The 21,829-nt window shown below is 57.4% G+C and overlaps 3 protein-coding genes across 5 annotated transcripts in view; 1 reads left to right on the forward strand and 2 right to left on the reverse strand.

The window, feature by feature from the left end:
- The window catches only part of PLXND1 (plexin D1), a 74,403-nt gene extending 61,732 nt beyond the window's left edge, over window positions 1-12,671 (forward strand). The window contains exons 27-36 of the mRNA XM_065687730.1: window positions 29-185; window positions 706-809; window positions 1,748-1,811; window positions 2,426-2,460; window positions 3,654-3,758; window positions 4,528-4,691; window positions 6,095-6,242; window positions 8,593-8,733; window positions 9,483-9,557; window positions 10,118-12,671. Of these exons, the coding sequence (XP_065543802.1) occupies window positions 29-185; window positions 706-809; window positions 1,748-1,811; window positions 2,426-2,460; window positions 3,654-3,758; window positions 4,528-4,691; window positions 6,095-6,242; window positions 8,593-8,733; window positions 9,483-9,557; window positions 10,118-10,234 (1,110 nt within the window). The 3' untranslated portion in view covers window positions 10,235-12,671. The remainder of the gene's footprint in view (window positions 1-28; window positions 186-705; window positions 810-1,747; window positions 1,812-2,425; window positions 2,461-3,653; window positions 3,759-4,527; window positions 4,692-6,094; window positions 6,243-8,592; window positions 8,734-9,482; window positions 9,558-10,117) is intronic.
- A 1,714-nt stretch (window positions 12,672-14,385) lies between these two features.
- Window positions 14,386-15,794, reverse strand: LOC136018227 (histone H1.8). Of its 3 annotated transcripts, none has more exons than XM_065687282.1 (5): window positions 15,729-15,794; window positions 15,375-15,610; window positions 15,108-15,240; window positions 14,962-15,020; window positions 14,386-14,897 (listed from the first exon to the last, which is right to left on the reverse strand). In XM_065687282.1, exons 1-5 carry the CDS (start codon window positions 15,742-15,744, stop codon window positions 14,520-14,522), a joined length of 822 nt encoding a protein of 273 aa, XP_065543354.1. In that variant the 5' UTR covers window positions 15,745-15,794; the 3' UTR covers window positions 14,386-14,519. The 3 variants fall into 3 exon arrangements, with proteins under 3 accessions (XP_065543354.1, XP_065543353.1, XP_065543356.1); XM_065687281.1 differs by having other exon boundaries at window positions 15,327-15,610; XM_065687284.1 differs by having other exon boundaries at window positions 14,522-14,897; window positions 15,112-15,240; window positions 15,327-15,610.
- A 1,683-nt stretch (window positions 15,795-17,477) lies between these two features.
- On the reverse strand, window positions 17,478-21,537 carry RHO (rhodopsin). The gene is made up of 6 exons (XM_065686946.1): window positions 20,723-21,537; window positions 19,721-19,889; window positions 19,467-19,632; window positions 18,989-19,228; window positions 18,521-18,632; window positions 17,478-18,432 (listed from the first exon to the last, which is right to left on the reverse strand). Exons 1-6 carry the CDS (start codon window positions 21,297-21,299, stop codon window positions 18,350-18,352), a joined length of 1,347 nt encoding a protein of 448 aa, XP_065543018.1. The 5' UTR covers window positions 21,300-21,537; the 3' UTR covers window positions 17,478-18,349.
- Between the last annotated feature and the right edge of the window lie 292 nt (window positions 21,538-21,829).

Raw genomic sequence — 21,829 nt, forward strand, 5'->3', positions numbered from 1 at the left:
ACACCCCTGACTCAGCCTCTGCCTGCAGAATCTCAACGTCTCCTTCCAAGGCTGCGGCATGGACTCGCTGAGCGTCAGGGCCATGGACACAGACACACTCAGCCAAGTGAAGGAGAAGATTCTGGAGGCCTTCTGCAAGAACGTCCCCTATTCCCAGTGGCCGAGGGTGGAAGATGTCGACCTTGGTAAGAACCAGATGCATTGGACCAGGCAGTCCTTAAAACGAGGGAAAGCACCTGCCATTGCATGGTAGCTCTTGTGTCCGTCTGAGGGTGGTGGGTGAAGCTGCGCTGACCAGAGTGCAGGTGTCAGGGTTTAAGTTAGGACAGCAGATCTCAGGGCAGCCTTTCCTGTGGATGGTCTTCAGGAATGTGTGGTGGGACCAGTAGTGGTGGACAGAAATAACAGGGCACGTAACTGGAAAGAGGCTTTAGGAAAGCCCAAGAGGAGCAGGGGGATGCTTGGACTGGCAGCCTTTAAAGCCTGCAGTCTGGACTCCAGAACAGGTACCCTCTAAGCACCCCTGAGCCTGGAGATGGCTTGTTAATACACGGCTCTCCATAAGCAGCCGTAACTGAGCCCATGGGCTCCTGTCTGACCACAGATTCAGACCTGTCACTTGTCTGCCCAGAGGCCAACTCCTCCCAAACAAGGGCATGTGCCTCCTTCGGGCTGGTGTCTCACTTCCCCCTTCTCTGTGCTCAGAGTGGTTCGCCACCAGCACCGACAGCTACATCCTGCGGGACCTTGATGACACTTCGGTGGTGGAGGATGGCAGGAAGAAACTCAACACGTTAGCACATTACAAGGTAAATCTGCTGGGAAGCTTTGCTTCCTCGGGGCCTGACTGGCCCTGGGGGTGAGCTGCGGCTCCCCCTCCCAAAACAGGATCATCAGGAGGAGGCAGGGAGGTTGCCATAGCTCCATGAGAGCTTCCAGGGAATAGACATCTGCCCTGGCGAGAAGCTCGTTAATATTGCAACACACTGAAACTAATTAAACACTCTTCATGCAAAACAAGTTATTACTGACAACAGAAAGAGGAGGGGGAAAAGCCCCTATTCCCAGCGGCCACCAGCTTGGCTGATTAGTATCACTCTGCTCTTGATCTGTGCTCCTGCTGAAGTCACTGGCACAATTGTCGCTGCGTGCCCTGAGAGCAGGGGCCAGGGATGCATCGAGGAGCAGAGGCCAAAAACGTGCAGAAATGTGGCAAAGCAAATTGGTTTCTTGACCGTTTTTCCTTTTGAAATTAAATGAAACCAGAAATTCGGGTATGATTTCCGTATTCCCTGTTACTCCTGGGAGCATAATCCTCCCTGGTCTGTAACAGTGCATGGAAAATCAGACCGGAGCTGGGTACTTATTAATATGATTATCAGGGTAGTGGCTGTGCTCAGAGCCCCGCTGCTGGCACAGTGCCACACCGCACCAGAGCCGGAGCCGCGGCACTGGGAGGTGGCACCGGCCCACGGGTCCTGGCAGCAGCCAGGTTCCTTCTGCCCTCTGGGGGAGAGGCAAACAGCATCTGCACAGCATCGCCCTCCCTGCTGCTGAGCTACTTGGTGTCAACATCCAAAGATGCACCTTGCGGGCAGGGGCAGGGCAGGCACAAGGGTGCTTGTGGCAGAGCAGGAGCCGCACCAGAGTCCCCCAGCTCTCAAAATCATCCTGGGGTTGTACCCAGCTCCCTGGGAGGCACCATTAGGGCCCCATCATCAACATCTGCTCTTCCCTTCCTCTGCAGATCCCTGAAGGGGCATCACTGGCCATGAGTCTGTCAGACAAGAAGGACACTACGCTGAGCAGAGGTAATGTCTCACTGCTCTTCCCCTGTTGCTGGTGACCAGGCAGAAACACTTGTAGGTTTAGAGGAGGGGTGTCTCTGGCCAGGGGTGCTGAGAGCCGGGTCCTTGCCTGGACCATGGGAGACAAAACACCTGAACAAGGAGTTTTGACCCCCATCTCCAGGCCACCGGCACAGAGCCCGTCCCTGCAGTGGGACCTCACTGGAGCGACGAGCTGCTCGGCTGGAGCTGCCCTGATGCCAAGGCTGGGAGACAGCCCGGGGACGTGGGGTTGTGGGGTACTGTGGGGTGCAGTGGGGCATCGTGGGGCAGGACGATGCAGGAATGCCCCTGCGCTCATCCTGCTCTTATGCCCTCCTGCATCCCTCTTAAAACACCCCATGGAAGACCTCAAGTCCTCCTTAAAGGACTTCCCAAGGTACTTGCTATGTGCCCCAGAAGGCAGTAAACAACCCCAAACCAAAGGAAAACGCTGAGGTCACTTGGGGTGGGAATGCCGGCTCAGTGCTGGGGCTCTTGGGAATAGGGAAACACCTCCTGATGCAGAGAGTATCTGTGGAAGCGCATTTAAGCTTGGGTGCCCCGGCTGAGCTGCTTTGTTTCTCTCTTCTTCACAGTGAAGGATCTGGACACGGAGAAGTACTTCCACTTGGTGAGTACAGAGGCAGTCCTCTGCTGCCAGGCTGGCTGCTGGGGAGATGTCCCCCTGGAAGCAGCAGCCTGGGAAGTGCTGGGAGCAAAGAGGTGATCAGTCAGGCTCTCCGGCACATAAGTCTGTGGGTCCTGTTTTTTCAGTGTATGGGATGAAAGAGGAGAAAATCTTCTCAGCCTCGCTGATATTAACACAGTTCATCTCTGTGGGCTGGAACGTCAGATGTGAGGAACAAGCTGGATCAGGGCTTGTTAGTTTTCTTCAGAGGGGCTCAAAGAGGTGCAGAAAGGTTATCTGTAGACAAGCTTCAGTACTATGGGACGTAATAAAAACCACCGGGACTGCACAATCAGTGTTGTGCCTGTGCTGTAGCTGTCAGCAGCCACTGAGAGCTCTGCAGCTGCCGGTAGCACCCCACGCAGCCATGGTCAAGGCATCTACCGGGAGCCCCTGGCGTGGTGCCGGCTTCCCTGGGCTGGGAGATTGATGAGCTCCTGGCTGTGCTTTGTGCCGAAGGACCAAGTGCTCAATGATGCTAAAAGCTGTGCAAAAAGTGTTATGGACAGCAACAGTACCTCATAGCCTGATGCTTCTTTTAATCTGCCAAAGTTTCTGTGCTGGGATGGAGTGCAAACATACAGTGCATGCACACACATGTGCACTCAGCAAGGGGAGAGAAGGGACGGGAAACCAAATGAGCACATGTGAAACGATGCCAAGATGGCCTTAAATGGCTTGCTGGGTCGTTACAGAGCAGTGATTAACCATCCTGCCCGGTGGAATATTTGGTTTTGTTTTCAAAAAGGCCAGGGTGGGAATGCTGCCTGATGGCTCTTGTGCTTTTCCCAACCCTAAGAAAAGCTGCTTTCTGCAGAAGCCTTGTGCAGTGCTTCTGGGAGCCCAAACTGCAGCGGCCTGGGAGCAGGAAGGCCAGCAGACTAACGTGCAGAGTGAGATTGATTGTTTCATTTCTTTGTCTAGCTTGAGCTAGGCAGCAAAAACTGCAAGAGAAACAAACATCAGAAGAAGGGGTGTAATGGATCACTTTTTTAAAGCCATATAAGGGTATATCTATAACATAGTAACTGCTTTTTAATTGAATTTTATATGCAGTTGAAATTCTATACTTAAATGAAAATCCAGTGTGACTTCCACGGAGGAGCGCTCTGAACACATGTTTTATATCGGACCAGGTTCTCCCAACTGATGAGTCGGTTGAACATAAGAAGTCCCACAGGCAGAGCCATAGGAAGAAAGTCCTCCCCGAGATCTACCTGACCAGGCTGCTCTCCACAAAGGTAGGAGATGGATGCCCTTGCTCAGCCTGTTTGGAGCGAGAAGCCTGCTCTAGGGAGGGAGTGCAGCTGGGCTGGTTGCTCCAGAGGGGCCGTGGATGATGGAGTCGGTGGGGCTGCCGGGCACTGCTGGCTCCTTGGGCTCCCTCCAGCTTTCCAGCTCAGCCTCAGGGCAGCAGCACTGTGGGAAGCCCCACACGACCTCCCCTGCCCGGTCTGGGGTCTGCGCACGTGGAAGGGATGCTGACCCCCTATGGGCTCGTGATGCACCGTTTAGATCTGAAGCCCTTTCCACAGTGGATGATCCTCCTGGGGAAGGAGATGGAGATGCTCAGCTTTGGGAGCAGGGGAATGTCTGTGCGATCTTAATTCAGATTTGAACTTCCCCACTCTCTGCGAGTGCTCAGCTCCAACAGTTGGGCTCCCAGCCCATCTTTAATCCCAGCATGATGCTTCACTGGAGCAGAGATCACAAGAATGGCCAGCAGTCTTGAGTCTTCTTTGTGTTTACTGTGCAGAACAGTCGCAGATGTGAGACCCTAGCAGTAAGAAAGAAAATCTCGATGCCAAAAGAAATTAAACCCAAATGCAAGCTAATTATATCACTATGCACAAATAAACCTTTCCCTCCCTCCTTCGGCATCCTCTTTCTCTGCTGCCAGTTGGATAAATGAGAAAAGGATTTCCCCTTGTGCGCAGCAGTTGCAGCCCCTCCTGCTGCTTTCTGGGCTCGGGTGCTTTCCCCGGGCTCCATCGGGATCTTGTCCCGCAGGGCACGCTGCAGAAGTTCCTGGATGACTTGTTCAAAGCCATTCTGAGCATCCGAGACGATAAACCGCCGGTGGCTGTGAAGTACTTCTTTGACTTCCTAGAGGAGCAAGCAGAGAAAAGAGGGATCACAGACCCTGACACTATGCACATCTGGAAGACCAACAGGTTTGGAGGAGGAAATCTCTTCTTTCTTTCCTTCCTTCCTTCCATCTCTCCAGAGCAGCAGCTGCAAAGCCTTGGTGTCCTAATCACTAGGTTGCTAAAAGTAGAAGAAGGACTTGGAAAGCAGGAGGGGGGCGGAGGGGGTGTTGAAAGATGAGGCCAAACACAGGCTTGGAGAGCTTTGACCAGAGAGCTCAGGGGAAAGGTGAGCTGGAAGAGGAGGCACAGGCAGCTAAAGGGCAAACTGGCACACTAATACAAACAATGAAAGGCAAAACAGGAGAGGGAGTGGACAATGGGAGACAGCACTGGTGTTAGCTCCAAGCAGAGGAGAGCTGAGACAAAATCACGTCAGGCCTTAAAGCCCCATGGACGTTTTAAAACCAGCAGATTTGGCTCCTTTTCATTTGTTCTCTGGCTCTTCAGCCCTGGGGGCACTTTTGTCTCTGTAACCAAGCTGAGACCCCAGGGCATTCATGGGCACTGGCGCTGTGGCAGTAGCGTGCTGGGGCTCTGCAGCCAGGAGCGGTGCTGAGGGACATGATGAGCACCAGGAATGGGATGGGGGAGCTGAAGGGGAGGGGGATTGGAGCAGGAGGAAACCTGAAGATTTAACTGGAAGAGCTGGGAGCCTGGAGGGAGTTTCCGAAGAGGCTCAGCGCCTCTGGGGCTGCAGGGACAGTGACTGCTTCCAGCCTAACGTGAACATGAAAACCAAGTCTGGCTGGGATAGCAGGCACACAGACACAAGCACCGAGTTACAGCTTTGCCTGCTCTTCATTACCTTAAATTGCCAAGAGAGCAGAGACTTACAGTGGCTTTCACTCCTCAGCTGCTGAGGAGGGATGGTAGAAAGGGCAAGCGGTACCCTGAAACTGTGGCCAAGTGAGCAGTGAAATAGTTGGAGGAGAAAATTATGAGTGAGCAGAAAAAGAGACACATGAAATGCGTTTCGTGGGCCAGGCTCGCCGTCAGAACCAGGTGATGGTTACTGTCAGGGAAGACTGAAAGCAGCTGACACCATTGCTGCAGAAACCAGCAAGCGGGGAAGCCTGCTGCAGCAGCCCCGTGCAGGCAAACCTGCCCGTGCCCTGCCTGGCCACCAATGGCTGCTGAAGGAGCGAGGGTCTGTGCACCCCTGGACAGGCTGTACATGGAGGTTCCTTCCTGTGACACATGCTTCAGCCTGAAGAGATGTCTCTTGAGGGAGAGGACCTGTGCCTGCCCCTCACATTAGGCACTGGGCCATATGCTACCAGGATGTGATTAAATAGCAGAATCCAGCTCCTCATTCTTTTTTCTCTCTGCTATCATGTTCTATCATCATCTTTCCTGCGTGTTCTCCCCTCTCCCTCTGGAGGACAGCCATTCACCTGGTGTGTGTTCCTGGCTTGTTTCCTTCACAGCCTACCTCTGAGGTTTTGGGTCAACATCCTGAAGAACCCCCAGTTTGTCTTCGACATTGACAAGACAGACCACATCGATGCCTGTCTCTCTGTGATAGCCCAGGCTTTCATTGACGCCTGCTCCCTGTCTGACCTGCAGCTGGGCAAGGTATTGTCCCGAGCGGACGTGTGGCTCCTGCGCGGGCAGGCAGGACACACACCAGTGCGGGTGGGAAGGGACTGCCTGGTCTCCCAGCCCAGCCTCCTGCAGCAGTAGGGCTGGCAGGGAGACACTTGCTCAGGTTCATGCAGTTGAGTTTTGGCTCTCTCCAGGGGTGGGTTCTCCCCCTCACTCCGCTTTAGTCCACACCATGCATCAGCACCGGGAAGGACTTGGCAGGCGCTGCCGCAGCCCCGGAGGTGGTGGTGCTCCCCTCCGGTGGCAGCGTCTCCATCACACGCTGCCCACCCCAGGCTGGCAGAGCCCAGCGGGCTGGCGCTAGGAAGCCAAACCTGCCCTGAGCACATGCGAGGTCTCCTCTCCCAGCGCCGGGAGCCCATGCACCATCCTGTGTGGGATGCTCTGCTCTCCCACTGCTCTCCCACCGGCTCAGCCAAGCGCGGCGTTGACGTTCGAAACTTCCTGACATAAATAAGTTTTATTAGGAAGCGCTGTACATCCCCCCCGCCCCCCCAGGGGCTGGCGGTGCAGGCTGTGACGTCGAGGGGACCCTACAGCGGGGGGGCAGGAGGCAGGCGCTGCTGAGGGCAGCAGGAAGCCTTCCCTCCAGGCTGACGCTGCAGGAAGATCTAATGAGCGCTTGATTCTTTGTTTGTTTGGGTTTGGGTCTTTTTTCTGGTGGGTTACGAAACACCTACAATTTGTCCTTGTCAGGCCGTGGGGAGGGGAAGAGGGGTCAGCCCGAGTCAGACAGCAGATGGAAACAGTTTTCGGGAACACAATAGCATAACTGAAGGAATTGTTGAGTAATGTGGGAAGAATAAATCCTCGGCATAAAAACCAGCTCGCATACACATGCAGTGTATCGCTGAATGCTTTCCAGGCTGGATTCTTCCCCTGGGCGCAGCATGTTGCTCTTGATACTGCAAATGTGAGAGCAGACTCCACACATCTACAGTGCACAAGCAGTTAATAAACCAGTACCCACCTCCATAACACAGACGGATCAGACACAAATTGAAAAAATAACTTAAAAAAGAGGCAGAATAGGGGGTTTTTGTGTTTCCAAGGGGAAGAAAAAAACCTATGTAGTGAGCAGGCTCTGTAGCTTGGCTGTATTCCTGCATTGCCTTGTCACTGGGTTTGAAAATAAACTGCTGTGGGATCTGGTGCCACAGCCTGGTGCCCATTTCCCATTTTCCCTGCAGCATCAGCCAAGCTACATATTGCAGCAGCAGATTGCAGTCACCCCGGGCTTCCTTATTTACTGCCCGATACAGCTGAAATGCTGCCTCCCCATGTGAGCCCTGCCGAGCTTGTCTTCTCCCAAGGTCCTCCTTCCCCTTTCCACCAGCCAAAGCATCAGGAGCAGTCCCGCATCCAGTGTCAGGGCAGCGGGACACGGTGATCTCACTCCCCTCTGTGCCCCTGAGCCAGGGGCTCTTTCCCTTTGGGATGCAGCGCTGGGCCAGTCAGCCAAGTTCATTCCAGGGTAGTGATGTCAGCGGGGCAGGATTGCCTTGAGGTTAAAATCATTCACACTCGTGTCTGAGGGGAGCACAAGAGGGGTTGTGCCTTCACTGGTACAACCCAATTGTGTGGCTGGGAGGTTGAGACTGCTTTGTCCAAGCTGGCATTAATCAAGAGAACTCAGTGTTTGCTGTTAATTACTTTATGTGCACTCAATATAGGCCAGGCAGGCTGGGTTAGCCAATGCAAAATAAATCAAAGCTACATGAAAAATCCAAGAGCAACATTTCAACTGACAAAGTTCAGAGCTTTGTTCTTCAGTTTACATCAAGCTGGCTGCTCAAGAGACCCGGGTAAATGCATGCAGAAACCCTTCCCTTGTTACCAATTTCCACAGGCAGAGCCACAGAGCACAAGCGTTTTATCTAACACAGTTGCGCTGCACTCATCTGCAGAACATTACCTGGCAGCAGGCCACCCTGCCTGACCTTGTGCATACTTTTTAGCTTGCCCTTGCTGCCAATTAAAACATCATCACATAGACCACCTTCACTGGCAGTACAGCTAACAAACATTGAGCTCATGCTAGGAAGAAGGGCTGGGGGACAGTGCTGTGGCTCCACAGGTCGGGGGTACCTGTCTGCAGCACCTTGATGTGTTCGAGGAAGCGCCTCTGTCATTAGCTGTGTTGTGCTTTGGTGCCATCCCACCACACTCCTGCCTGTGTAAAGCCAGGACCAAAGACATAGCTGTTTCCCCAACGCAGCTGTAGCTGAAGTTCACATCCGATGGGCCAGACAAACAGGATAGGAAGCGTCCAGCCAGGAACAGCACAGTGTCTGATTTCAGTATCTTGCCCTTGCGCTAGGACTCCCCGACCAATAAGCTGCTGTATGCCAAGGAGATCCCCGAGTACAGGAAGATAGTGCAGCGATACTACAAGCAAATCCACGACATGCCGCCACTCAGCGAGCAGGAGATGAACGCTCACCTGGCCGAGGAGTCGCGGGTAAGGCATGGGGCACGCAGGCTGCAGCCAGCTGCTGCTTAGGTGCTGCGAGGAGCAACCAACGGAGAGTATTTGCCTCAAACTTCCATGCACAAACTTCATCTGACCTAATTCCAAACATCTTCAGTTACTGCCAGAGCTGCAGTAAACACCCACGAGTTAGCTTGAACCGAACTAGCTTTGGCACCACTGGGAGCCGAAAGCAAAATTCAGTGCCAGAGAGCCGGGAAGCTTGGAACAGGATCCCTGCAGTCCCGCAGCCCCGGCCAGCTGCCCCCAGGCACCAACTGCCAGGGCCGGCACAGTCCCAGGGCCCTGCTGGCAGCGCCCGCATGCGGGATGCCGGCAGCGCGCTCCAGATCCATGGCCTGCCAGCGATGCGCTACGGCTTCCTCGGAATCAGGCCATCTCCTGAGGCACTTCAGCCTCAGGCACTGAGCAGGTTTCTCCCTTGGCATTCCTCTGCCCAGCTGTTGTGCTGCCCTACCCATTGAAATGGCTTTGAGCACAGACAGGTAAACTGAGCTGTGGAGCTTGGGCTCTAAGGCCAGCTTTAGAAAGACTGAGATAATTTCTGATGTGAGGAAATGCACTTTCCCTAAAGGAGTAAATAAAAAGTCTGGTTACATCAATGCAACAAAAATACCCAAACCCCTTCTTTTAATTTAGCTAATGCCTGCTGATGGGGCTTGAACTCACTTGCTGCATCACATTAATACTCCTCCCCTCTTTGTTCTGTCTTTACAAAGAAATACCGAAACGAATTCAACACCAACGTCGCCATGGCCGAGATCTACAAATACGCCAAGCGCTACCGCTCCCAGGTAAGCGGGTTCAGCCGCACTTAGTCCCAGCATACCTGTGGAGGGAATACCGAGTGGTGTGCGTTAACCAAGTGGCCAGACGCCTGCATCCAGCCCCACTGCAAAGGGATTACTCTTTCTGGCATAATCCCATGCACACACAGATGCACCTGCCTCCTAGCCCTTGGCTGACAGCTTCTCGAAAGAGAAATCCAGCTATTCCTGGCTGATTTAACAGCGTGTGGCTGGGCTGGACTGCAGCAGGGTCCTGATGTGTAGACCCGCAGATGCTTTCTGGAGGGCAGAGCACACTGATGCAGTCCACACTCAAATAACTTCCCATCCCCTTTCCTCACCGCTCCTGACCCCCTGCACCATGGGCTGGCTCCACACCATGGGCTTTACTGTCATGGTGGATTTTGGTTTCTCTCCCACCCCCTGCTCAGGGACTCGGCTCTGCCCTAGAGCAGCTGGAGGGTACCGGGGCTGTGGGCTCTTCTCATCAAGGGTCCAGCTGGCCCTGGGGTTCTGCAGGTTCTGCCCGCATGGTCTCAGCACCCTCCTGTCTGTGTCTCCTGCAGATCGTGGCTGCCCTGGATGCCAACCCCACGACGAAGCGCACCCAGCTCCAGCACAAGTTTGAGCAAGTGATTGCGCTCATGGAAGATAACATCTATGAGTGCTGCAGCGAAGCCTAGGCCCACTGCAGCCCTGAAAGTGACCTTCTCTGCAGCGCAGTGCGTAGGGAACCTGCCTTCAGCCGTGGATACACTGTGGATCGCCTCCGCAAGGGCCATTCTGAAACCAACCTTGCAGTGGGGGTGGGCCTGGCCCGCGGCTGAAGGGCTCCTCACCCAACAAGAAGCCACGAGACACCTTTCTGAGCAGCTCAAACCCCCTCTGGTCTGCACTGTGGCACCCATGATTTATTTGCTGTTGCCCGCCAGAAATGGAGACGTGACCCTTGTGGCAAGCTCAGTTCACCATTTCCCTCTGATCAGCACCTGAACAGTCAGCGGCTCCCTGCATCCCTGTTTGTGGTTCTTCAGGACAGAGATGGGGCTGCAGAAGCCATAACAATTACACTAAGCAGAAGGGTAACCTCAGGGAGCAGAGACAGGAAAAGCCATCAGAGCAATGCCTGCGCTCCCTACCACACCATCCCTCCGACATCCTTGTTTTTCCAGCACCAGGGACTCTATCAGCTGATCACTATCTGCTGCATTCTGTGTATTTTTGTGCCTTTTAATTTTTGTACTGTATGTGTAAACATAACCACTCCTCCATCTGAGACTTGGGCAACATGGGGAACTCGGGGCTAAGACAAAGCAGTTGCTTCCCAAGTAGCTGGGGCATGGTGAAAGCACTTTATCCCCTAATGGAGGCAGCTGTTATGGAGCATGTTCCATGTTAGACAGCATGGGAAGGGCTGTTCCCCCTTCCCCAGGTTCCCCGACCCGTGTGCACAGTGAGCTGGAGCTGGGTAGTATCATGCCAAAAGGGGTCAGCTCCTGCTGACACCCTCCATGACTGGGCTTGAGCCACACGTGGGGCAGAACACAAGGTAGCACCTTCCCCCCCTCTGCCCCATGTGCTCCAGCGTCTCCCTGCAATCATCCCTGAAAACAAGGTCAGTGCTACCAAGGTGTCTTCCTGAAGCAGCTTGTTCTGCTCGCTTCAGAGCCAGCCAGCCATGGCTTTGATCTGAGAGCAGCAAAGACACTGCAGTTCTGCTTCATGTCCAGTCTCTTTTTGGCTGATAAAGGTAAATGGACCGGACCGCATCCCTGGCAGCATGATGCTCAGGAGGGCACCACAGCAGCTCCAGCACCCCACACTGCAAACAAAGGTGGAAGGTGACCCACACTTATACTGGGGCCAGCAGGCAGGGTCCCTCTGAGCAGACAGAGCTTGTCCAAAACCCATACACTTCACTGCTGTCCTGCAGCACCCGTGCTGGGGCAGAGCCCTCATCTTGCTGACCTGTTCTCCTTCCTGCAGGTAACACCATCCTTTCTGCAGCCGGGGGAGCAGTGACCTCTCTGGTCTCCTCCAGCATTGCAGAGGTCCCTGTGCAGAGGCTGGACCACAGCAAACGCCACATGAAGCCAGCGTTTGCATGCAGGCAAAGGCAACCTGAAAAGATAGATAACCTAAAAGATAACCCAGACGTAGCCACCGTGTTTCCAAACTGCCAAATAGAACATTAAAAGTTACTACCTCACTCCAGGCAGAGTCTAAGGTGAGCCTCCGCTACCCATCAGCTGGCGAGGATGCAACCTGGTGTTAGATGACTTTGGTCCACCAAACTCCTCCTGGGTGACTCACTGCCATGGACAGGTGGCCTCTATCCCATCATTCCCAGTAATGCCACAGTTGTCAGGAATTGGAACACCAGAACTGTGTGTGTGTATATAGATATCTATTTTAAAACAAAGGATAGACTTTATTCAGTATGCTAAAGGGGGGGAGGGAGGGGGTGGGAAAGGGGGAGAACAGAGTTTTTTTAAGAGAACTACAGAAAAAGTGCATACACTGTGGAGGTTTCGATGTCTTTGCTGAGGATGTGGCTTCAGAATAGAAACTCTAAGAATGTAGCTGGGCTACATTTTATTTTGAAAGTGATTTCACACAAAAAAAACCTTGAATTTTTTTTCCTTTTAGAAACTGTGAATAGCTGCCAGAGACACAGGCAGGCCCAGCACCGGGGGAGGGCCAGGAGCACCAGGGCAGCAGAGAACATTGAGCTTGGCTGGAGGTGGGGAAGGGGTCATGGAGCGATAGCCCCATGCTGTGGCAAGGAGAGGATACGGGGGAGCTGACGGCGTGGTTTGCCTCCAGGTGATGTGACTGGGCCGCGTGCTGGGGCTATTGCTTTTTTATTTAATTTTTTCCAAAGCAAACAAAAAACAAAAAAAAGAAAAAAGAAAAAGTAGTTGCTACAACCAATGTAAAGGAACAACTTTTCCAGGGCAGAAGCTTGAGGGTTTGTAGTGTTGCCTTGAACCCCGAGCCCTTTGTAACATGTTTTTAAACTTTGGCACGTGTTGTGGGTGTAGTGCCCTTACCTGCTGTGTAGTGGAAGTGGCAGACTCTTGGAAAAGCCTATCTTTGTAATAAAACAAGGTGCTGAAACCTGCCTAGTGATGTTCCTGCCCCTGAGCATGCAGAGTATATACAACATTGGGGAAGACACCCCCCGGGGTGTGTGCCGTGAGCTTTGCATGTCCAAGATGTACCATGCAAGCTGATAACCAGCTTGCTTCCACACGAGGTGGGGTTTAGCCCTTCTGCCCTGCAGAGCCCTGACCACCTGTAGAGCACATTGCAGCTCCTGCTGCTCGGTGCCACAGCTCCCACCAAGACACAGGGAGAGCCACGTAAGGACACAGCTGGCAGCTGAACTCACAGAGCCCAGTAACACCACAGCAGTGCCCATGACCACACACACAGAGCCCAGTAACACCACAGCAGTGCCCATGACCACACACACAGAGCCCAGTAACACCACAGCAGTGCCCAGGGCCAGGCACCCTCACCTCTGTCAAGTGTTCTCAGCCCCCAAGACTGTGCTTTCTCGCAGCCCCAGGGAGCCCGGGTGCCTGTTCTGCACCACCACCCCCCCTCAAAGCTTCTGGGTTCAGCACCATGACACCAGCCCATAGGTGCTAATAACCACGGTATTTCTAAATCCTCTCTTTTCCACCTCCCCCAGTAAAAGCTGCTCCTTCCAGACACCAGAGGGATTTTCCTTTCCCACTAGAAAGTTGATTCTTGAAGCTAAAGCTGAAGCTAAATCCAGTCATTACATGGTTTGGCCTCTGGCAAAGCAAGCACCTCGTGTTTCACACCAAGAGCCTGGTGAGAGGACACAGCTCCCTTAGGGGATGTTTCCATGCAGGGAGCAGTGCCTGGCGAGGCTGATCCACACCAGAGGGGCAGGGGAGCTCTGCTCCGTTACTGCTGCAGCATCTCCCACCCTGTCCCTGGGTGCGACGAGTTTCAGCTCCATTAAAGATGGATCAACACGGCCAAGGCTGAAGTTTAAAGAGAAGCGAGTTTGCTCAGCTCTTGCTTAAGCCCCAGAGCAAGGCCAGGAGCCTTGGAGGGCATTGGCAAGGCCAGCTGAAGATTAGCAAAATCCTCTTTAGGAAGAGAGTTTTACTTCCACTGATTTGCTCCTGCCCAGGAGGACTATAACCCTCTCCATTATCAGGCTGACCTTCAGAAAGGCTCTGCTCCATGCACAGCAAGAGAAATTCAGGCACTTGAAGCTATTAAATGAAAATGCTCCTATGCTGATCTTCAGGAGCCAGCAAGACAAGTTTAGAGGGGGGAGCTGCACAAGCAATGCTGCAGTCCTCAGCAGACATCCCAAACTCCTTTTTTTGAGCCCTAAAACCACTTCTACCTTCCTCATGCCACAGTTAGAGCACCGCCAGCTGCCCCCACACTGGGGACCCTTGCCCATGGCACGCACCCGGACCTGCTGCACTCCTCTAATCCCAGCTCAGCCAGGCATTAGCACAAGGGCAGGCAGGAGGGCAGAGGGCCGGGCACCCACCCCGCACAGGCAGGGCTGGCCGTGCCTGAGCTCCACAGTGCCCCGGGGGCCACTGTGCTCTGTCCTGTGGGTGCCAGGGGCCGTTACCCACCCTGGGGCTCAGCCCCAGCCTGCACACACACAGCACCCAACGCCCAGCACTCCCTGGCACTGCGGCCCAGAGCCGGGGACATGGGGACAGGCTGGGCACCTCTCCATGAGAGCAGGCAGCACAGCGCCACGTGGCATGAGGCCAGCAGATGGGAGCGCAGCGGCAGAGGCCCACGGGCAGGGCAGCAGTCACGCTCCGACGGGAATGAAGCAGCTTTATTAGCAGGACATGAACAGAGTTAAAACCTGTCCTGGGAACAAACCCAACAGAGACGCCAAGGGCCTGAGCCCACCTGCGCTCCTGTGGAGGCGGGGCTGTCCAGGACACACTATGGGGCCTTCTTGCCCCCTGGGAGGGCCGCTGCCTTCTTCAGGCCGGCCTGCCCCTGACCAGCTCCCGTCTTCACCCGGGGCTTCCTCACCTTGCCTTCAGCCGCCTTCGCCTTGGTCCCTTCTGGCTGGGCCCCCTCGGGCGCTCCTGGCTGGGCCCCCTCGGGCGCCTTCCTCTTGCTCCTTCCCACCGGGGTCTTGCGCGGCCGCTTCGCCCGGGCCCCCGCGGGGCTGACGCCGCTGTCCCCTCCTGCCTCCGCAGCAGCTGGAGCCATGGAGGGCCCTGAACGCCCCTTGCCAGGGCCCCGGGGGCGGCCGACAGCGCGCGGGGGCTTCGCTTCATCGCTGCTGGGCTTGGCTGCTGCCGGGGGGGGGGCCTGCAGGGGAGAGAGCACCTCCAGCTACTGCCGCCGGCCGGCCCGCCCGCCGCGCCATGCTCACCTCCGTGCGCCTCGCCCTCGGCTTCTCCTTCGCCGCTGCCGGCTTCTGCCGCACGGCCCCTGCGGGACGGGCAGAGCGTGAGCCCAGGCAGGAGCCCCCGCGGGGCCGGCGCGCCCCGGCCTCTCGCGGCACCACCAGCCCTTTACCTGCCTGCCGCGCACCCGCCGCGGGGGCCCGGCCGGGCTGGCTGGCCCCGGGCCGGGCTGGCTTCGGGGGCTCTCCTCTGTCAGGATCCACCTGGCCTGGCGGCTGCTTCTGCTTGAGCATCTTGGGGGCTAACTGGGGGCGAGAGAGGGGTGGAAGCAGGGCTGGCGTCCACCTCGGCCCCAGCGCCCCTGCAGTGGGGCCAGCGGCCCCCTGCTCACCATGAAGGTGCCAGCAGCCCCTGTGGCAGTGGAGTTGTGGGGCCGCACCAGGTCCCCGCGGCTCAGCCCCTTGCTCAGTGCCAGCTTCAGCCAGTACTTGAGGCGGGTGGGCTCCACGGTGGGGTACTTGGCCAGGATGAACTTCTTGATGGCTGCGGCGGAGGCACCCTTCTTGCTGTCCTTGGCCCGCAGCGCCTCGATGACCATCTGCATGGTTGAGGGGTGCGGAGCGCTCCGGTGCTGGGCCGGTAAACGTGGGAGCTGGGCTGTGCCAGCGGCTTCGGCTGATGGGAGAGAGGCACCCGCTGGGACCTGGGCCCTGAGGGCTGCAGAGCCCCCCAGGAGCTGACCCACAGCCACCAGAGCCCCCCGGGCCCCCGCAGGAGCCTGCAAACCCCTTACCCGGCTGATGCTCCATGGCAGCACACGGACCCTGCTCCCAAGCGGCTCCGCTCACCCCACCTCTACCCCGGTTCACGGGCTTCCCCCGCGCACTCCCAGCTCATTTATCAGAGCAGCGCCCTGCCTGCAGGTGCTGTTAATGAGCCATTAATTACTGCGCTGAGCAGGCGGCTGAGGGCCCTCTGCAGAGCCTTGCAAGGGGCCAAGGGGAGCGGGGGCCTGTCTGAGTAGAGGGCTGGGGAAGGGCAGGAGATGGGGGGTCATGGGGTGATGACCCTGAGCACGCAGGGCAAAGGGGCCCTCATGCTGCTTGGAGGGTGGTGGGGAGCTGGGATGGCACTCGCTGCGGGGTGAATGGGGAGGCAGCCGCGGCCCACGCAGGACCCGCTCCCAGTGCACTGCTGCGACGTGCTGGCTCCCTTCACCTGGGGAAGCAGGGTGCTGCTCTGCAGGGGAGCCTGAGAACAGCGGAGGGGGAAACGGTCCCACAGACGAGAGGAGGAAAACAGCGAGCTGCTTCGCCGGGCAGTGAACGCAGGAGGAGCAAGGCTCCCACAGAGCCCCAAGGGCGCGCTCACCACCAGCCCCTCACTTGCCTTTGGCTGCCAAATCCCATTGTGCTTGGGGGAGAGCACTCCCAGCCCCACACAGGGGCAGCCCCTCCATGTCCCTTCACGTTCCCTCTGGGCCAGCTCCCGGCACAGCAGCCACCTGCAGCCACAGACAACATCGTCCCATGGGCCAGGTATGAGCTGAGCCCTTGGCTGTTCAGGGTCCCCAGGGCACTTCTGTGGCATGGCAACATTGAAAAGTCGGCCTGTGGTCCCATGGACGCTTTCCCTGCTGTTCCAGGGCGCAGGATGCTTGTGGTGCTCTCCAGGTGAGCCCGAGTAATTCACAGACTGCACTTCGGTGCAGGAACGGCGCCGATGTCCCCACCTCGGGGACCGCTGTGGTCCTCCGCAGCGCTGCGCCAGCCCCTTCTTTACGCAGGAGTCACGGGGCTTCCATCCTCCGCATCGTGGGGGAGAGCTGCAAGCCGGGATTCGGTGACACCGGCCTGGTCACAGCCCGCCTCGTGGACGTGTTGCTGTGCAAACGTACACGCAAAGCGCTGCCCAGGCACCCGCCTGCTGAGCCCAGCGACTGGACCCTGGCAGGGGCCCGAGGCGCCAGTGGGAGCAAGGAGCTGGGAGAGGCACCCAGCGCGCAGCTCCCCTGGGCCAGCACCGCCAGCACGTTCGCTGCTCCATTTCCAGTCCATTTCCAAATTTCCCAGGAAGGGGACGGCAGGGACACAGGAGGGCTGCAGGGGCTGGCGCCATGCGGGTTTGGGTGCATCCCCAACCATCTCCTCCTCCTGCATCTGGCCACCACCTCTCTGGCAGCTCTGTGATGCCTCCAGCACCCACTTGGGCTGGCAGGGGGATCCCAAATCCTCGCTTGCCCCTACCAGCAGTGGCAGCAGCAGCTGTAGGGCTGGGCAAGGTGTGGCACGATAGCCCACGGGCCTGGAGCCAGGCCATGTGCTGCGGCTGGTCCTGTGGCAGTGAGAAAGCCAAGGTGCCAGCATTGCCTCACGGACAGCAAATAAACACCCAATGCTTCCTTCTCTTCCCTCCAAAACCAGCTCCCAGATTTGAGGTACATGAATCAGGCATCAGCCTAAACACTGAATTATTCATAAACCTCTAATCTTTAGATTTCACTGAATATGCAGAAGTATCAATAAAAAAAATAATGAGAGAATTGTACTTGCAAATTGCTCTTTATTAAAGGTTTAACTTGCATGGGCTCTATATGTTCCGTATTAGACCTTGCAAAGCTGCATAGGATTAGAAATCAGAGAGGATGATAATGTACAAAAATAGTTTCAAATGTTGATAACACTGAACAGCGAGAAAAACATCTTATTTGTATAACTGAGCTAAAAATAAAAACGAAGAACACTGCTGCAGTTGCAATATGCCGCCGTGGAGTGCTCGCAACATATGCCGACACCTCTGAGCCATATGCTGCCACGTCTTGCTGCTACAGCGCGGGGGGAAGCGGAGCGACGCGCCCGTGGATCCGCAAACCACGAGCACGGCCCGAAGCCTCCCACTCGGGCTGGTGCCGGGCTGCCCGCGCCGGGACCGGGAGGGCTCTGCCGGGGGCACCCGGCAGGGACGCGCCGAGGGTGCCAGCACCGGGCGCGTGTGGCTGCGCGGGGCGCCTGCGGGAGCACGCACAGGGCCCTCCCGGGCACGTCTGGCTGCAGACACACGCGGCCGGGCCGGGCCGGGCCCTGCCGCCGGCAGGACCCCTCCGTGCTGCCCGCTTGCGGGGCAGCGTCCGCAGCCATCACCTCTGCGGCATGCCGGAGGTGACGGAGCCTCGCAGGGCTCCTGCCGTGCCGGAGGTGGGGCAGGGCCGGAGCGGGGAGCACCGGGCAGGGCTGGGGGCGCCTCGCAGCAGCCGAACCTGCCGCGGTCACGGTGGGACCAGGGAGGCGAGGGCAGCTCGGGCCGTGCCCCGCAGGCGTCGGAGCCGGGGTCTGCCCTCGGAGCAGGACGCGAGCGCTCGGCGAGTGAACAGACAGGCGGATTTACGGCAGCGGGGCTAAAGCCTTTGCAGTTTAATTACAAAACGCGTGCACACGTTCGCAGCCTTGTGCCCAGCGTTCCTAGTGCGGGAGAGAGGAGCCCACCCACAGGGCCCGCGGCGGGGCCGGGCGGCGGCGGGGGCAGGTTCTTGCTCCCGGGGCGGCGGCGCGCACCCCGAGGACCGGCCGCGCCGCGGGGCCTACGCGGGGGAGACCTGGCTGGTGGAGACGGAGGAGGTCTCTGTCTTGCCCGCGGACGTGTCCTCGTCGCCCAGCGGGTTCTTGCCGCAGCAGAGGGTTGTGATCATGCAGTTACGGAACTGGAAGAGAGGGAAGCCCGGGGTGAGGCAGGCGGGCGCCGCGAAGCCGGCCCCGAGCCCTGCAGAGCTGTTTGGAAGTGTCCCTCCCCGCTGCCTGCCCTGCCCGCTGCTCCGGGCCAGCGTGTACACAGCCCCAGCTGCTCCAGGGCCACAGTGCCTGGCTCATTGCAAGTGGAAGGGGCCATATGGCCCATGCAGCACTGGGCTGCCCAGTTGCCCTCCAGCATGCTGGAAAAAGATCACCCGGAAACAAACCTCCTTCCGGGACCACTGGCGCTTCCAGGCGCCCTAACTGTCTGCAAGCTGTTACAAAGTGAGACACAAGAAGGGAGCCTGCCTGGCTCCTGACCGGTTACCTGTTTGTTCATGACGATGTAAATCACAGGGTTGTAGATGGAGGAGCTCTTGGCAAAGAAAGCCGGGATGGTCATGAAGATGGGCCCAAAGTCTGACCCCTGGTTGGTGAAGATGTAGAAAGCGACGCTGGCGTAGGGGACCCAGCATATCAGGAAGGCGATGACCATGATGATGACCATGCGGGTCACTTCCTTCTCTGCTTTCTGGGTGGTGGCAGACTCCTGCTGCTGGGCGGCAGCCTGCGGGCAGGAGGGAAGGAAAACGTGGTGGAGCTGGGGGATGCTGCACCAGCACAGGATGTGGGGTCAGGGCTCGCGGCGGTTGAGCTGCACATCTGGCATCTGATGTTTCCCCCTTTGTGGACAGCCAGCCTGGCACCAAGGGTCCTTCCTGTCACCAGCCTGGCACCCGGAGTAGGCCCCCTCCCAGCACTCGGCACAGGGTGGCCCTGAGCCCCCACCACGGGCAGGTACCCACCTCCTTGACAGTGCAAACCAGGTTCCCGTAGCAGAAGAAGATGATCATCAGCGGGATCATGAAGTGAACCACAAACATGTAGATGACGAAAGATTCGTTGTTGATCTCTGGCTTCAGGGTGTAATAGTCAATCCCGCACGAGCACTGCATGCCCTCGGGGATGTACCTGCGAGGAGAGCGGGGCAGGTCAGTGCCCAGCGGAGCGCGGCCGAGCCGGCACCAGGCTCCCGCAGCCCCGGCCCTGCCGCCCATACCTGGACCAGCCGAACAGCGGGGGAGCGGCGCACGCCAGCGCCATGATCCAGGAGAAGGCAACGCCCATGATGGCGTGGTTCTCCCCGAAGCGGAAGTTGCTCATGGGCTTGCAGACCACCACGTATCTTTCGATGGCCAGGACAACCAGCGACCAGAGAGCGATTTCACCTGCGCCAGGGAGAGAGGGACAGGGACACGGGGCTTGAGCAGCAGCAGAAGCACTGATGGCAGCACGAGGCCCCCTCGGGCTGTTGCTCCCAAGGAAAACCCCTGGCAGCAGGTGAATCTCCCCCAGTGGCTGGGAAAGAGGAATGAACTGAGGCCAAGCGCAGATGCAGTGGGAAGGCACGAGAAGACCCCTCCTCACTGCACTGCTTGACCACAGGAACCACTTTGCCGTGGCATTTTGTGGCTGGATGCTACCATGCATCCCAGGCAGCACTTGCAAGCCGAGATGCAGCAAGTGCCCACCATCCCAGGGTTTTCCCTTGCGGCGCACAGCTTCCCAGGAAACTTGTGCCCCGAGGACCAACCCAGAGCCACTTGAGGCTATGGCTGAAGGCAGAGCTGGATGGAGGAGAACATTTTTAGACACAGTTTTTATTTAACATCTGCTTCAGTCCAGGCCTGGCTGGCACGGGGGCAGAGGCAGCTTTGCCAGCCTGCGCCACCACGCATGGCAGCAGAGCCCATGGCAGACTCAGCTCCACAAAACGGGAAGAACAAATCTGTCACCTCTCAAGTCAGAAAGCAAGCCAGAGAGATGTGCAAATCCAGCACTGCTGAATCTGCTGCTGGTCGGTTGCTTTTCATTGCTGAGCTGTTGTTCTCTGGGTACTGAGCAGCTGGCTACAAAATATGGTGAAAAATGTGCCATTTGTCACTTTCTTCACCTCCCACCCCGAATCCTGTGTTCCCGAGAACATCCGGGTGTCCTCCCTCCCCTCCTAAAATCGGGGGCCATTTCCAGCAGGAGATGTTTTGGTACCTGGGAGACTTACCACCCAGCGTGGCAAAGAAGCCTTCGATGTAGCACCCCGTTACTCCAAAGACAAAGTACCCGTTCATCGAAGTGTACATGGTGGTCGTGAAGCCACCAAAGACCATGAAGAGGTCGGCAACTGCCAGGTTCAGGAGGATGTAGTTTAGAGGTGTCCGGAGCTTCTTGTGCTGTATGGTGACGTACAGCGTGAGGAAGTTGATGGGGAAGCCAAGCAGGATCAGCATGAACATGTAGGCAGCCAGTGCCGAGAACTTCCAGGGCTCAGCCAGGTAGTACTGGGGGTACTCGAAGGGGCTCCGCACCACCCCGGTCTTGTTGGACATGGGCACATAGAAGTCTTGGCCTTCGGTCCCGTTCATGGCTGCGGCTCGGGGGGGGCCTCGTGCTCTTCCTCGGGGGCTCTGTGCTGTGTGGGGCTCACCTCGCGAGTGGGGCTCCCGCCGCCTCTCAGCCTTCACCGTCACCCCGGGGAGAAGCGGCGGCGCTCGCCCCCGCGGGCCCCGCTTATGAAGTGCCCCGGGTAAGCTGCGGGCGCCGGAGTCAGCGCGATTGGGGCTTACAGAATTATTAATCATAATCGTGCGGGGTAATGGGCTTTTCTGGGAGGGTGTTAAGGGGACACCTGCCTGCGGCCTGCGCTGCCAGTGGGGGGGACCACGGTTCCTGGCATGTACAGGGCCAGCTCTGCACCACAGCTTCCGTCTGGGGGGGCCCAATCCGGGCAGCGGCTCCACTCACAGAGCCCCGCTCCTCAGCACGGCTGTGCTCCCCTGGGAGCAAGGGCTTGCGGCGGGCCCGGCCCCCGTGGGAGTCCTTGCAGCCCATGAGCCAGAGCTGGACATCACAGCTCAGTGCTGCCATCGCCCAGGGGCACATGTGCCACCCTCCCCCCCAAGGCCTTCAGCCCACCCTCCACTGGCACTCGTGGGCACTGCCCATCCATACGAAATGCCTCAGTTTCCCCACAGGGAGGTGCTGGGAATGGGACGCGTCACCATCAGGTTGCCAGGGGATGACAAGGAGATGGGAATCCTTCTCTTGGCTCCTGGGCCGAGCTCTCAGGTCTCTCCAACAGGTAGAAGCTTCTTCCCATCCCCCACTAACA

Source organism: Lathamus discolor, chromosome 7 (assembly GCF_037157495.1).
Source record: "Lathamus discolor isolate bLatDis1 chromosome 7, bLatDis1.hap1, whole genome shotgun sequence".
NCBI lineage: Eukaryota > Metazoa > Chordata > Aves > Psittaciformes > Psittacidae > Lathamus > Lathamus discolor.